This window comes from Scardinius erythrophthalmus, assembly GCF_964197995.2.
Source record: "Scardinius erythrophthalmus genome assembly, chromosome: 1".
Lineage (NCBI taxonomy): Eukaryota > Metazoa > Chordata > Actinopteri > Cypriniformes > Leuciscidae > Scardinius > Scardinius erythrophthalmus.
Genome location: NC_138221.1, coordinates 22,231,724 through 22,246,667, shown reverse-complemented (window position 1 = coordinate 22,246,667; position 14,944 = coordinate 22,231,724). Strand labels below are relative to the sequence as shown.

General features: G+C 39.5%; 1 protein-coding gene across 2 annotated transcripts in view; it reads left to right on the top strand.

Annotated features, from left to right (window-relative positions):
* LOC308697049 (uncharacterized protein) overlaps positions 1–13,960 on the top strand; it is a 94,471-nt gene extending 80,511 nt beyond the window's left edge. For both annotated transcript variants that reach the window (XM_081376104.1, XM_081376103.1), the window contains 3 exons: positions 8,667–10,290; positions 11,805–11,898; positions 12,176–13,960. In XM_081376104.1, coding sequence (XP_081232230.1) covers positions 8,667–10,290; positions 11,805–11,871 — 1,691 coding nt within the window. In that variant the 3' untranslated portion in view covers positions 11,872–11,898; positions 12,176–13,960. The remainder of the gene's footprint in view (positions 1–8,666; positions 10,291–11,804; positions 11,899–12,175) is intronic.
* Positions 13,961–14,944: the final 984 nt, after the last annotated feature.

The following is a 14,944-nucleotide window of genomic DNA, read 5'->3' as shown; positions in this document are numbered from 1 at the left end:
TAGTCACAGTTATCGTTTAATGACGTGGGTGTCGTATCTCATCGTCTTGTCTTAGTCAGGGGAAAAAAGGTCGTCAACGAACATTTTTCGTCATAGTTTTCGTTAACGAAAATAGTTTTCGTTTCGTTTTCTAGAAATTTCAATCGATGTAAATCGAGCTTTTGCTATCTTTCTCTGCCTTTGAGAAAATGGAGGCTCATACGCGCTGATCATGAATCTCCTCCTTATGACGTCATAAGGAGGAAATGTTACCTCCCCTGTCTCTGCTTTGCCCGCCCAGAGAATATATTTTCCGCCCATGAGAAAATGCGCGCGCGCGATTTTAGTTTGTCCACGAGAGATACCATGGCTTTTGAGCGAGCGAAGCATAAGAATTGCTCAATAATTGGATGTACAAATGAACACCGAAGGGTCAATACAGAGCTGGGCTTGCTGAATGTCTGAAACTAAAGTCTGGATCACTCTCTTTGGCTCAGCTACACACCTCGGACAAGTAAGTCAACTAATGATATATAAGTGTGTTGCTTTACTGTTTATGGTTACCTAGATTGTTACACGTAGAATGTGGCTGTAACATTAGCTATGCAGTTTATGTGTGTGAATACACCATTGTAACGCGAGTGTTGTACACTTCTTTGTTATTTGGATAACCGTTTTCCTGTTGGTTATATGGCGCGCGCGATATCCGCATTTCAAGATCGCAGAGCTTGATGTAATTGTAATAAGATAAATACAGACGTTACAGATCTCTCATGAAAAGGCAACAGTACGTTCGCGTTAGCTACATGATAATAACTGTAAACCATCCGAATAAAGTACCGTATCCAGACATAATTTTTTAAACTAACCATTCGGAAACGTCCTGCTGGAGCCGCTGAGTTGCAACTTCTTCATCCGTTGCTTCTCCATCTGGATCAGATTCTGGGTCAAACTGAAATGCTTGAAAGACTGCGTGTCTTCGTGCCATTGCTATATCCAACGTAAACATGCACGCCACGGTACCGTTGCGCAAGATGGTCAAGGCCACACCCACCCTCCACCTTGCGCCACCTTTCTCCTCCTCATTATCATTTAAGGCTACAGACACCGAAACGGCCTGTCTGAAGGAAGCTCATTCTGGGACTGGCTTGAAGTGGCTATAATTCTGCACCGAGGCTGAATTTTTGGAAAGAGATTTCAGATACAGTACTAGGGACCACTAAGGCCTATATTAAAGCCTACAAAAAGTAGCATGTCATGGGACCTTTAAGATAAATTCAATGTATAGCAAATAATGGCCAACAGCCATATCACCCTGTAGCCCAAGACTGTTTGCCCACTGAAACTAAGCAGGGTTGCTGAGCCGGGTTAGTACCTGTATGGGAGACCTCCTGAGAAAACCAGGTTGCTGCTGGAAGAGGTGTTAGTGAGGCCAGCAGGGGGTGCTCACCCTGTGGTCTGTGTGGGTCCTAACGCCCCAGTGTAGTGATGGGGACACTATACTGTCAAAGAGCACCGTCCTTCGGATGAGACGTTAAACAGAGGTCCTGACTCTCTGTGGTCATTAAAAATCCCAGGATGTCCTTCGAAAAAGAGTAGGGGTTTAACCCTGACATCCTGGCCAAATTTGCCCAGTGGCCTCTGTCCATCATGGCCTCCTAATCATCCCCATAAAAAAATATATTGGCTTCATCACTCTGTCTCCTCTCCACCAGTAAGCTGGTGTGTGGTGGGTGTTCTGGCGCAATATGGCTGCCGTCTATGGATAATCCGGCCCTGCCCCTTCTGTGTAAAGTGCTTTGAGTGCTGAGAAAAGCGCTATATAAATGTAATGAATTATTATTATTATTATTAACAATAAATCCAAAATATAATAATATACAATCTTTTGCACTTGACTGCATAAAGTTTGTGTTCTTGTAATTCAACTAATGCCTAGTTCACACTACACAACTTTAAACGTCGGCAGATCGCTGTGCTGTTTAGACTACATGACTTGCTCTGGAGTCTTGAAATCGTTGTGGTGTTCACACTATGTGACACTACGTAAATGTTCTGCAACAGGGGGTTACACACTACACGAGTTGACAACAACTCTGGCACCCAACGACTCTATCCGGTCCTAAAACCACATTTTGTCACGAAAACAAGCGCAAGAAGTGGAATGGGAAATGGCGCATTGTCTATTTGAAAATGGATGGCGGGACAAAATTGGCAATAAAAAAAAAAACAATATATATATGTATATACAGTGAGGAAAATAAGTATTTTAAACACCCTGCTATTTTGCAAGTTCTCCCACTTGGAAATCATGGAGGGGTCTGAAATTGTCATCGTAGGTGCATGTCCACTGTGAGAGACATAATCAAAAAAAAAAAAAATCCAGAAATCACAATATATGATTTTTTAAACTATTTATTTGTATGATACAGCTGCAAATAAGTATTTGAACACCTGTCTATCAGCTAGAATTCTGACCCTCAAAGACCTGTTAGTCTCCCTTTAATACCCCTTTTCCACCAACAAGAACCGGGTGCTGGTTCAGAGCCAGAGCCAGAGCTGGTTCAGAGTTGGTTCGACTGACGAGCTTACTAAGAACCGGTTTGCCTTTCCACCGGCTAGAGAGCCACAACAGAGCCGGATCTTACGTCACTGTATACGTCTCATGTTGCCCAGCAACCGCTAGTGCGGTAGCGCCAAACACAAACACGCCAGGCTTGTTCGAGATGCATCGGCTTCTCACAGATCAATCGCCGCATGACATCAAAGCACTGCGATAGCGATCTAAAAGCACAAGGAGTCGTATGCTCTCCAAACACTCCCGCAGCTCCGATCGGTCCTCGCCGCTCCGATGCATCTCGAACAAGCCATCAACAATAACGGACGTTGCAATACTATGGATGCTCATGGGTTTGCAAAAATACATCGGAATCCAATGCGTTCGTGCAGCTCGCCGTAAGTTACATAGACGGATATTATAATCGAGCTGCTATTAGCTCGACTAGCTGCTATTTAAAAATGGCGGTCACAAGTTTCTATTCGTCTTGTTGGTCACGGTAACCCCGCCCCCAGCCTCTGACGCAAGCGGTTCTTTCTTGGCTCCGTTTAGACCCTGCAATGATTTGGTGCTACTTAAGAACCAGTTTTACTGGTTCGGAGCTGGTGCTTTGGCGGTGGAAAAACAAAGAACCGATTTGAAACTAGGCTCTGGCTCCGAACCAGCACCAGCTCTGCCTTGGTGGAAAAGGGGTATTAAAGGTCCACCTCCACTCCATTTATTATCCTAAATTAGATGCACCTGTTTGAGGTCGTTAGCTGCATAAAGACACCTGTCCACCCCATACAATCAGTAAGAATACAATTACTAACATGGCCAAGACCAGAGAGCTGTCCAAAGACACTAGAGAAAAAATTGTACACCTCCACAAGGCTGGAAAGGGCTACGGGGAAATTGCCAAGCAGCTTGGTGAAAAAAGGTCCACTGTTGGAGCAATCATTAGAAAATGGAAGAAGCTAAACATGTAGAGCTGGGCGATTTTTCCCCCTAAAAAAATCTGCGATTTTTTTAATAAAAAACTCGATTTACGATTCGATTCGATTTTTCCCCCCATTTAAAACAAAATAACTGCGAACTGTAAATATATTTTAAAAATATATATTTATTGTATTTAAAAGTGCATCAACATAAACAAAAATTGCAAAGGCAAACCCTTTCTCTAACTGAAAAGTCACGTGCAACAAAGATTGTTAAACATCTAAATTATTTATTCTGTATTTGGATTGAGCTAATAAATCAACAAAAAATCCTCAGGTAACTCTTATGCCTGGTTCAGATTACACGATTTTTTTGTCTGTTACGATAGTCACTGTGTCAGATTACATGATTTTGACTCCTAAAAATCTTGTCATGTCGTGGACAAGAAACATGTCAGACTACACGTTGTTTTCCGACCAGTCATCGCGAGCCGTCTCACACACTCATTCACTCGTACATATAGCCTACACACACACACACTCGCACATATACACACACACACACACACACACACACACACACACACTCACTCGCACATACACACTCACTCACTCTCGCGCACACACACTCGCTCACTTACTCGCGAACACACACAGTCTCTACCTCGCGCGCCGTCGCCGTGGAGGACCGTTAAAAAATTAAATATGCTAGTCTTTTTGTCGTGATGTCGTGAAGCATCGAGGGCTGCGCCAGGGAGCATGTTAGGGAAACCCTGAAGGAAGATTTGACGAATGCAAAATGTATGTATTGTACGTAGGGGTGGGCGATATGGCAAAAATATCATATCACGATTTTTTTCAGGAAAATCACGATTAACGATTTTATCACGATTCTTTTTATGTTGGTTTTACTATTTTGTGACTGAGAATTACAGCCAAACTAATATCCATATTTTAAAAACAAAGCTTTAGGTAACAAAATAAAAAAAATGGCAGACAGGGGCAAAGATAAAAATATTTGTCATTATTTTCTTTGTTATTAAATATTAAGATTAAAGATACACATTACATATACACAACTTAATATACAAATTAAATAGGCTAAACAGTGCTTTATGTTTTCAGCTACAGTAGGTGTATTTAACAGTAGCATTGAAGTAATTAAATGAACAAATATGAAAATAAAACAAAACAGACTTCACTGTATAAATTATACATTGATACTTATTAAAGCTACTATTAAAGTTATCAGTCAAGTGATTTGAGTGATTTTCTCTTTGCATTTTGTTGTTTTATTAACATTAAAGGGATAGTTCTCCTAAAAATTCAAATTATCATAATTTACTCTCTCAAGTTGTTTTAAACTTGAATAAGTTTCTTTCTTTTGTTGAAAATAAAAGTTATTTGGAAGAATGACCAACAGTGGATGTACCTCGGTGAATACCATAGTATATTTTTCTCATATGGAAGTCAATGGGGACCAGCTACAGCTGGATAGCCACATTCTTCAAAATATTAATATTAGAAAAATATTAGAAAATATTAGAAGGAAATTAATACAGGTTTGAAACAACATTAGAGTGCGTAAATGATGAGATTTTTTTTTATTTTTGGGTGAACTATCTCTTTAAGGACAAGCGGCAGCGTGTTTACTATTGCGACTGTCTCTTTAAGAGCTGCGCGCGACGCGTCTAATATACATACACGCATTTGACAAGCAGATTTTCTCTCAATTTTCTCAAGTTTGCTTTCACTTTAGACATAACCGACTTTGTTTATGTAAACCTTGTGTGTATTTAACAGTATAAGCACAATAAGACTCGAAAGATAACTTAACTTAGTCCAGTATCCAGGCGCTGGTAGACAGGCTTTTAGTGCATGTGAGTTTCACATGTCTACGCGTTGAGAAACGCATACGTTAGAACAGCGCATCAGCACGCGAATTAAATGTTTAACCGACAAGGCATTAACGCACATGCAAATTATGAACTTTTGTGAACTGCAGTCTCCTGTTCCGCTGCGTTAACATTTTATGTGAATATACGTCGCGTTGTTCAGTATGTTGGGACAGAGGCGCCAGAACAGATATAATGCACGATTCTACGATATTTCTTCAAAAGCAGATCGTGGAGACATTTTAATCGTCCACGATCAAAAATCGTCATATCGCACACCCCTAATTGTACGCTATACTGAAGAGGGGGAGGAAAAAAATCTAAAAAATCGATTTTTTGAAAATATGAATCGATTTGACCTACCAACTCGATTTTTAAATCAAATCGATTTTTTTCCCAGCCCTATAAACATGACTGTCGATCTCCCTCGGACTGGGGCTCCATGCAAGATCTCACCTCATGGGGTCTCAATGATCCTAAGAAAGGTTAGAAATCAGCCCAGAACTACACGGGAGGAGCTGGTCAATGACCTGAAAAGAGCTGGGACCACCGTTTCCAAGGTTACTGTTGGTAATACACTAAGACGTCATGGTTTGAAATCATGCATGGCACGGAAGGTTCCCCTGCTTAAACCAGCACATGTCAAGGCCCGTCTTAAGTTTGCCAATGACCATTTGGATGATTCAGAGGAGTCATGGGAGAAAGTCATGTGGTCAGATGAGACCAAAATAGAACTTTTTGGTCATAATTCCACTAACCGTGTTTGGAGGAAGAAGAATGATGAGTACCATCCCAAGAACACCATCCCTACTGTGAAGCATGGGGGTGGTAGCATCATGCTTTGGGGGTGTTTTTCTGCACATGGGACAGGGCGACTGCACTGTATTAAGGAGAGGATGACCGGGGCCATGTATTGCGAGATTTTGGGGAACAACCTCCTTCCCTCAGTTAGAGCATTGAAGATGGGTCGAGGCTGGTTCTTCCAACATGACAATGACCCGAAGCACACAGCCAGGATAACCAAGGAGTGGCTCTGTAAGAAGCATATCAAGGTTCTGGCGTGGCCTAGCCAGTTTCCAGACCTAAACCCAATAGAGAATCTTTGGAGGGAGCTCAAACTCCATGTTTCTCAGCGACAGCCCAGAAACCTGACTGATCTAGAGAAGATCTGTGTGGAGGAGTGGGCCAAAATCCCTCCTGCAGTGTGTGCAAACCTGGTGAAAAACTACAGGAAACGTTTGACCTCTGTAATTGCAAACAAAGGCTACTGTACCAAATATTAACATTGATTTTTTCAGGTGTTCAAATACTTATTTGCAGCTGTATCACACAAATAAATAGTTAAAAAATCATACATTGTGATTTCTGGTTTTTTTTTTTTTTTGATTATGTCTCTCACAGTGGACATGCACCTACGATGACAATTTCAGACCCCTCCATGATTTCTAAGTGGGAGAACTTGCAAAATAGCAGGGTGTTCAAATACTTATTTTCTTCACTGTATGTATATATATAATATATAGGGCTGGGTATCGTTAAAAAAATTTCGATACCGATACCTTGATTTCGATACCGGTTCTTAACGATACTTTTTTCGATACCAATTTTATGAAATCCATTTGAACAAGATTACATAACACATTACCCCAAAACTTTGGTTTTATTTTTTCAGTTTGACTCATGCTCCTTAGCCAGTGCACAAAGGAACTCATGCTCACCAAAGCTGAATTTGTTTGATCAAAAACACAGTAAAACTTGTAACATTGTGAAATAGTATTACAATTTAATCTTATTTGAATATATTTCAAAATGTAATTTATTCCTGTGATGTCAAAGCTGAATTATCAAAATCATTACTTCAGTGTCACATGATCCTTCAGAAATATGAAAACAGTTTGCTGCTTAATATTTTGGAAACTGATACATTTTTTCATGATTCTTTGATGAATAAAAATTTCAAAAGAACAGCATTTTTTTTAAACATAAATCTTTTGTAACATTACACATGTTTTAAGGTCATTTTTGATCACTTTAATGCATCCTTACTGAAAAACTGACTAACTAACACCTTTGAACGGCAGTGTACATTCAGTAGGTCATTATTGCAATATAAACACTGTCAGAGTGATCAACAGGTATCTCTTCATTTACCAGTCGAAGACGGAGCAACTTTCTGCTCTTATGTTTACTCCGTGCACTGTCAAGGGCTTCATCATATCTGTCGTGGTACCGGTCTTTGCAGCAATTATTTTACCGCAAATACTGCATTGCGCGCTGTTGGCATCGAGCCTGGAGAAATGTAGCCACACTTTTGATCGACTTATCCACATCTTTACGGTATTGTGTGTGTGTGTGTGTGTGTGCTCGCGTCTCATATGACTATGTGCGTGGAGAGTTTGTGTATGCGTGCGCGCGTCTCATATGAGTTGCCTAAGTGCGCAGAGAGTTCTGCGCGTCTTGCGTGTGTAGAATTTGCGTGTATATGCGTGAGCGACTTTAGGTGTGTCGTTGTGCATTTCATATGTATTTGTTTGAGCACTGACGTTGACGAGTTAACCCCTTAGGTATCGAAATCTGGTACCGAACAAGTCATTTTTCGATACTCGATAGTATCTCGGCAATTCGGTCGGTACCTTAAAAGTATCGAACTAGAGAGAGAGAGAGAGAATGGGTGAAAGGATGGATAAGCACACGCGGGCAGCAGGGTTTGTCTGTCAGAGAGAGTTGGAGGTGAGTAAAACATTATAATAAAAAAGCAGCTGCCTGTTGTGGTTTGGTAATGATGGTTACAAATACAAAAGGCTTTTGTAATGTCATAACAAGCTGATCATTGGCTGTTGCTCGTCACGACACGTGACACCACAGGCTATCGAGTCGGCCGACAGCTCCAGATATTTGGCATGCTAGATATTTGTCTGGCGTCAGCGACGCGTCAGCGAGCGTTTTTGATGCGTCGTTAAGTATTTCACACTTAAAGATTGGCGAGCGCGGATCACCAGCAGATTTGCACGCGATTACAGCCCGACCTGTCGGCGAGCTCGTTAACTTGCGAATCGGGCTTAAATCTGGCTTAAAATCCTGTAGTGTGAACTAGCCATAAGATGCCACAGTGTGACATTTCTGAGGCAAGCAGAGCAGGAATTGGATTTGCCAAACTCAAACTGGAACACATGGAAACTTGTTTATTTAACTTTAATTAATATAAAAAAACAAAGAGGAAAATGGTAATGTTTTATAGCAGTTGTCTACTTTTATGTCCTTTCACCTAATTTTTTTTCTCTTTGTATGATTTTTATGAAAAAAAATGTTCCACTTCAGATCTGATGGAAGAGAACGAGGAGAGTGAAGAACACTTGCGTCGCTCAAAGAATAAACAGACATTTTTAAAGAAAAGAAGAGCCAAGAAATTTACAACCTGCACTCAGTGTGGAAAGAGTTTCACAACCAAACATCTTAAGCTTCACATGAGAGTTCACACTGGAGAGAGACTGTTCACGTGTGATCAGTGTGGAAAGAGTTTCACTTTACAAAGTCACCTGAAGATACACATGAAGATCCACACTGGAGAGAAGTCCCATGTATGCCATCAATGTGGAAAGAGTTTCACACAATCATCAAATCTTAATATTCACATGAGGATCCACACCGGAGAGAGGCCGTTCTCATGTGATCAATGCGGGAAAACATTTCTTAGTGCATCACACCTGAAGTCACACCTGACAGTTCATACGAAGGAGAAGCCACATTCATGTTCTGTGTGTGGAAAGAGTTTTTCACTGCGGCAACGTTTAAAAGTACATCAAAAAACTCATACTGGTGTGAGAGAGTACATGTGCTTTGAGTGTGAGAAGACTTTTACTACAGCGCAATGTTTAAAACTGCACGAGAGGATACACACTGGAGAAAAACCTTACAAGTGTTCACACTGTGACAAAACAGTCAGTGTGTTATCATCTCTGAAAGCACATGAGATGATCCACACTGGAGAAAAACCTTACAAGTGTTCACACTGTGACAAGAGATTCAGCCAGTCAGCACATCTGAAATCACATGAGAGGATCCACACTGGAGAAAAACCTTTCAAGTGTTCACATTGTGACAAGAGATTCAGCCAGTCATCACATCTGAAAACACATGAGAGGATCCACACTGGAGAAAACCCTTACAAGTGTTCACATTGTGACAAGAGATTCAATGTGTCAGAAAATCTGAAAACACATGAGAGGATCCACACTGGAGAAAAACCTTACAAGTGTTCACACTGTGACAAGAGATTCAGTCAGCCATCATCTCTGAAATCACATGAGAGGATCCACACTGGAGAGAAGCCGCACACGTGTGATCAGTGTGGAAAGAGTTTCACTATTAAAGGTCACCTGAAGATACACATGAAGATCCACACTGGAGAGAAGTCGCATGCATGCCATCAGTGTAGGAAGAGTTTCACCCAATCAGAAAACCTTAAAAGACACATGAGAGTTCACACCGGAGAGAAGCCGTTCTCATGTGATCAATGCGGGAAAACATTTAATTGGTCATCAAACCTGAAGTCACACCTGACAGTTCATACGAAGGAGAAGCCACATTCATGTTCTGTGTGTGGAAAGAGTTTTAAAGAGCGGCAAAATTTAAAAGTACATCAAAAAATTCACACTGGTGTGAGAGAGTACATGTGCTTTGAGTGTGAGAAGACTTTTACTACAGCGCAATGTTTAAAACTGCACCAGAGGATCCACACTGGAGAAAAACCTTATAAGTGTTCACACTGTGACAAGAGATTCAGTCGATCACAGCATCTGAAAAGACATGAGAGGATCCACACTGGAGAGAAGCCGCACACGTGTGATCAGTGTGGAAAGAGTTTCTCTATTAAAAGTCAGCTGAAGATACACATGAAGATTCATGCAGTGGAGAAACCACATCACCACAGTCTGAGATCACGGTAAGAAGTTCATCTTTATGTGCTGAGCAACAAAATCTCTTCTGTGTGAGTTAGTTTCCTAACAGCCATGATGAGCAACAGGACATCTTGGTGGTTGCTTGCTATCCGCTTCACGTTATTACACATTATTATGAGATATTGAGTTATAATTATAGGAAAGTATCTCATTATTATGAGAACATTTATCATTATGAGATGTTAAGTCGTTATGAGAAAGCATCTCATTAAAATGCAATGTTAAGTTATTACAAGAAAGCTTCTAATTATTATAAGATACTAAGTCATAATTATGACAACATTTCTCATTATTGTGACTTACATATTTATATTATTTGCGCAACTGTGATGGAAACAGATTAAATCAAATCAGCTTTCTGTTTCTAATATATCTGCTTGTTATTATTAATTTCATTAATTAGTTGAAGCCCTAGTTCACTTAAGTTGGTTTTGATCATTAAAAATTATTGAAGAATAATTGTTTGTTGCTGTGGCTTCGACAAAACCTGATTATCCATGTTATACTGCGCGATTTGAAGACACAGTCACAGTTCTGTTAGTTTCATTTTCATGGATTTTAGTTTGTTTTCTCAGTCACATGTTCTCCTTTGTCTTAGTTTTCCCGCCACATTATGCTTTAGCAAATTCTCAAATCAGGTCTCGAAGAAATCTCCAGGAAAGTTCCAGGTTTCAGAAGAAGTAACTTAATTGACAAGCAACAAAATGAGATGCAGCTATTCATCTGACTTGCAATGGTCGGAACCTCAGGTTTTATACCTTTTCTTATCACTAGGTAGCCAATCAGCTATCTTTCTCTTCTTGCTCCACCAAGATCTCGCTGCCGTTAGCATCATCTTTCCCGGAGACATTTTTCTATTGGTGGAAAAATCTTTGGCCATTCCCATTTTTAAGGAACATCTCGGGTCACATGATTCTCTGCACCTGCAGTGTTGTAATGCCATCCATCATTTTTAATTAACATTTTTAGTACCATCTTATCAACTACCTATACACACCTTCTCTCTGAGCTTGTTAGGTACTCTTTCATCCTTACAGACCCCTTGACCTGATTTATCCTGATTTAACCTGGGTTCTGACTGAGACACAGAAATGCAGACTTTTACATGAGGCAAAGGAAAATCTCCAACATTATCTGTTGTCATCGCCATTGATTTGATCTGTACAGGTGTTTGTTATTATACCCTCATTTGCCTTATATTTAAGTGGCAGTCTTTTCAGTTCTCTTTTGTCTGGTCATTTTTCCGCAGAGCGGTTGGTTTCATTTGCCTATCTTGTTTGTATTACCTTCTGTGTGGATAAAGACTGTATACCTGATCTTCATCGTGTGCGTCTTGCAACCGTCAATGGACAAGGATCAATGTCACTTATTATTATTATTATTATTATTATTTTTATTTATTTATTTATTTAAAATATGTGATTATTCTTAGTACTTATTGTAGAATCTGAAATATTTATTGATCATCTCTCATCATGCCTATAATAATTTTTGGCAGATCTACCAGAAAGCATCTGGAAGCAGAGGACAGAGAGAACACCAGTGATCCAGAACCTGCAGAATGAAACATCATGATACTGAAGAACAAAGAGGTTGGTGTTTATTCTTGATTCCTCATTCATACATCATGATGAAGAACATGCTGATGCTCACCAGATTTACATTGTTTCATGACCAAACTAGTGATTTATAACACAAATCATCTTCATGATATTAAAATAGATCATAATCGTGCACAGCAGTTGTTGACCAGATATGATGGGATTAAAATGACTATTGAACTCATCAGTGATCTTGACTTTGGGCTTCACTTTTCATTTCACATTTGTCTCTCATTTGAAATCTCACTTGATTTAATGTTTCTTTTAGACCTGATGGACGTGAACAAGAAAGGAAAAACAGAAGCCAAAAAAATCTGTCTCCTGCCCTCAGTGTAAAAAACGCTTCACATGAAAATCATGTCTGAAGATTTACATGAGAGTTCTGGAGACACTGGGAAGAAGCGGCTCATTCTGAAGAAAGACCATTTAACTGATCAGTGCGGTAATCAGTTTCATTGAGCATCAGTCCTGAAGAAACACTTGAAGATTCACACAAAGGAGAATATTAATTCGTAATATTACAGCAGAAAAGACCTGGCGGTGTGTGTTTCAGTGCAGGAAGTCCTTCACTACAGAAGATGAACTAAAGAAGTCAACAGTTGGATGTGTCAAAACTGTGGATGTGTCAAAACTTTCTTCACTTAAACAAAGACAAAACTGAAGTCATTGCTTTTGGAAACAAAGATGAAGTTCTCAAGGTGAACGCATACCTTCACTCTAGGGGTCAAACAACTAAAAATCAAGTCAGGAATCTTGGTGTGACACTAGAGTCAGACCTTAGTTTCAGTATGCACAAGTTTCTCTAAGTCTTGTCTGGAAACAAAGCATCTAATTCTTGCAATATTTTTCAGATGATAGTATGCTGATTTAGTTATTGCTTTGACATGACTGCTTTCATCACCAGCAGGGTGGATTATTGTAATGGACTCCTCACTGGCCTTCCCAAAAAGACCATAAGACCGTTGCAGCTCGTACAGAACGCTGCCGCCAGGATTCTGAGCAGAACCAGAAAATATGAACATATCACACCAGTACTCAGGTCTTTACACTGGCTCCCAGTTAAATTTAGGATTGATTTTAAAGTATTATTACTGGTATATAAATCATTCAATGGTCTAGGACCTCAATACATTGCAGATATGCTCACTGAATATAAACCCAACAGATCACTCAGATCATTAGGATCATATCAGCTAGAAATACCAAGGGTTCACTCTAAGCATGGCGAATCTGCTTTTAGCTATTATGCCAGCCGCAGCTGGAACCAGCTTCCAGAGGAGATCAGATGTGCTCCTACAGTATTCACTTTCAAATCCAGACTCAAAACACACCTGTTTAGCTATGCATTTAATGAATGAGCACTGTGCCACTGTTCGTCCGACTGTTTGTACTGTACATTTACATTTTTACATTTATTCATTTAGCTGACGCTTTTATCCAAAGCGACTTACAATTGCTATATATGTCAGAGGTCGCACGCCTCTGGAGCAACTAGGGGTTAAGTGTCTTGCTCAGGGACACATTGGTGTCTCACAGTGGATTCGAACCTGGGTCTCTCACACCAAAGGCATGTGTCTTATCCATTGTGCCACACCACCCACTGTACTGTATTGTATTTTTTATTTTTCTACTGTTTTAATTATTCTTATTTCTTTTTATTATTTTAATTTCTTCTATGTAAAGCACTTTGAATTCCCATTGTGTATGAAATGTGCTATATAAATAAACTTGCCTTGCCTTGCCTTGCCTAAAGTGCCAGAAAGTCACACTGGAGAAGAAGGCCATAACACTTTAAGAGAGACCTGAATCTGATATAAATTTTTGACTTGTTTTTCATTAGAACATCTACTTTCTCCTCTTCCATGCAAACGCAAGATATACTTTCATTTGTCTTTGAAACTGGACACTTCTCTTCTTCTCTTGAGATGCTTTGGCTATTATTGGTCAGTAAAGAGAGAGATCTGTCTCATTCGCTTTCACTTTTAACAATGTACAATAATGTTTGTATTTGCTTAAAGTAATGATTGATTAAACTCATTACTCAATTTTTATCAACATCTCATTGTTATTGTCTGTTTTTATTTTCTGCTGATTCTGCTTGAATCAGGAATAATTTTAGTTCTGAAAGCCATGAAGAATCCTGATATAATTGCTTTTTGAGCTTTCCATGTTTTAATTTTCTCAAAATAGCTTTTAAATGGCTAATAAATTATATTTCACTGCACACATGACTGACGTTGAATGAGATTGCTATCTGTCTACATTATTAACAGTTTCACCCTTGATATCCAGTATCATATATACATTTCAGAGAGTTTGTTCTAGTCAGTTTGATGTTCATTCACACCATGAGGCTTCATGAAGTCAGAACAATTACTATGAACTTAAATTAAACAGGTTTTACAAAATAAACACATGATTACTGTCTCTCTCACCACAGCTTTACACAACCAGCAGAAAGAGAGCAGCGTGAATAAAGGCGTGTAATCCTTTGTTATTTCTTATACGTGTTTTGATAATCTACCATTTACTGCCGATTACGTCATCACTAGCAATGTTTTATCCATGTCATATTGTGAGAAATAACAGGATTGTCTTTCAATTCCCTAGTGAAAAAAAGTATACTTTATTGTATTTGAAATGTATTCCTTTTTTCAATAGTACATTGCAAATATACTAACAAAAACATGAACTATGTTTAAATAGATTAAAAGTGTTATAAACTGCTCCGAGACACAAAGGTTGAGGATCCAAATGCAGTGGAATAGCGTACAAGACTTTGCAGTGAATGATGAAGTGAACCAGGCTTATATGAGGTGAACTAAACAATATAATGAGACACAGGTGAATGTGATAATCAGGGATGATGAGTAAGGGCAGTGAATTATGGGAAATGTAGTTGTGAGTGAATAATGATAGTCTGATGTGGAGTGCTCTCCAGCTGATGACTGTTACATAGCCCCCACCTCAAAGGAGCAGCTTTCAGATTCTCCTAAAATTCTCCAGGAGGGAGGTGGAGCGGAGGCTTGGGGGTGGG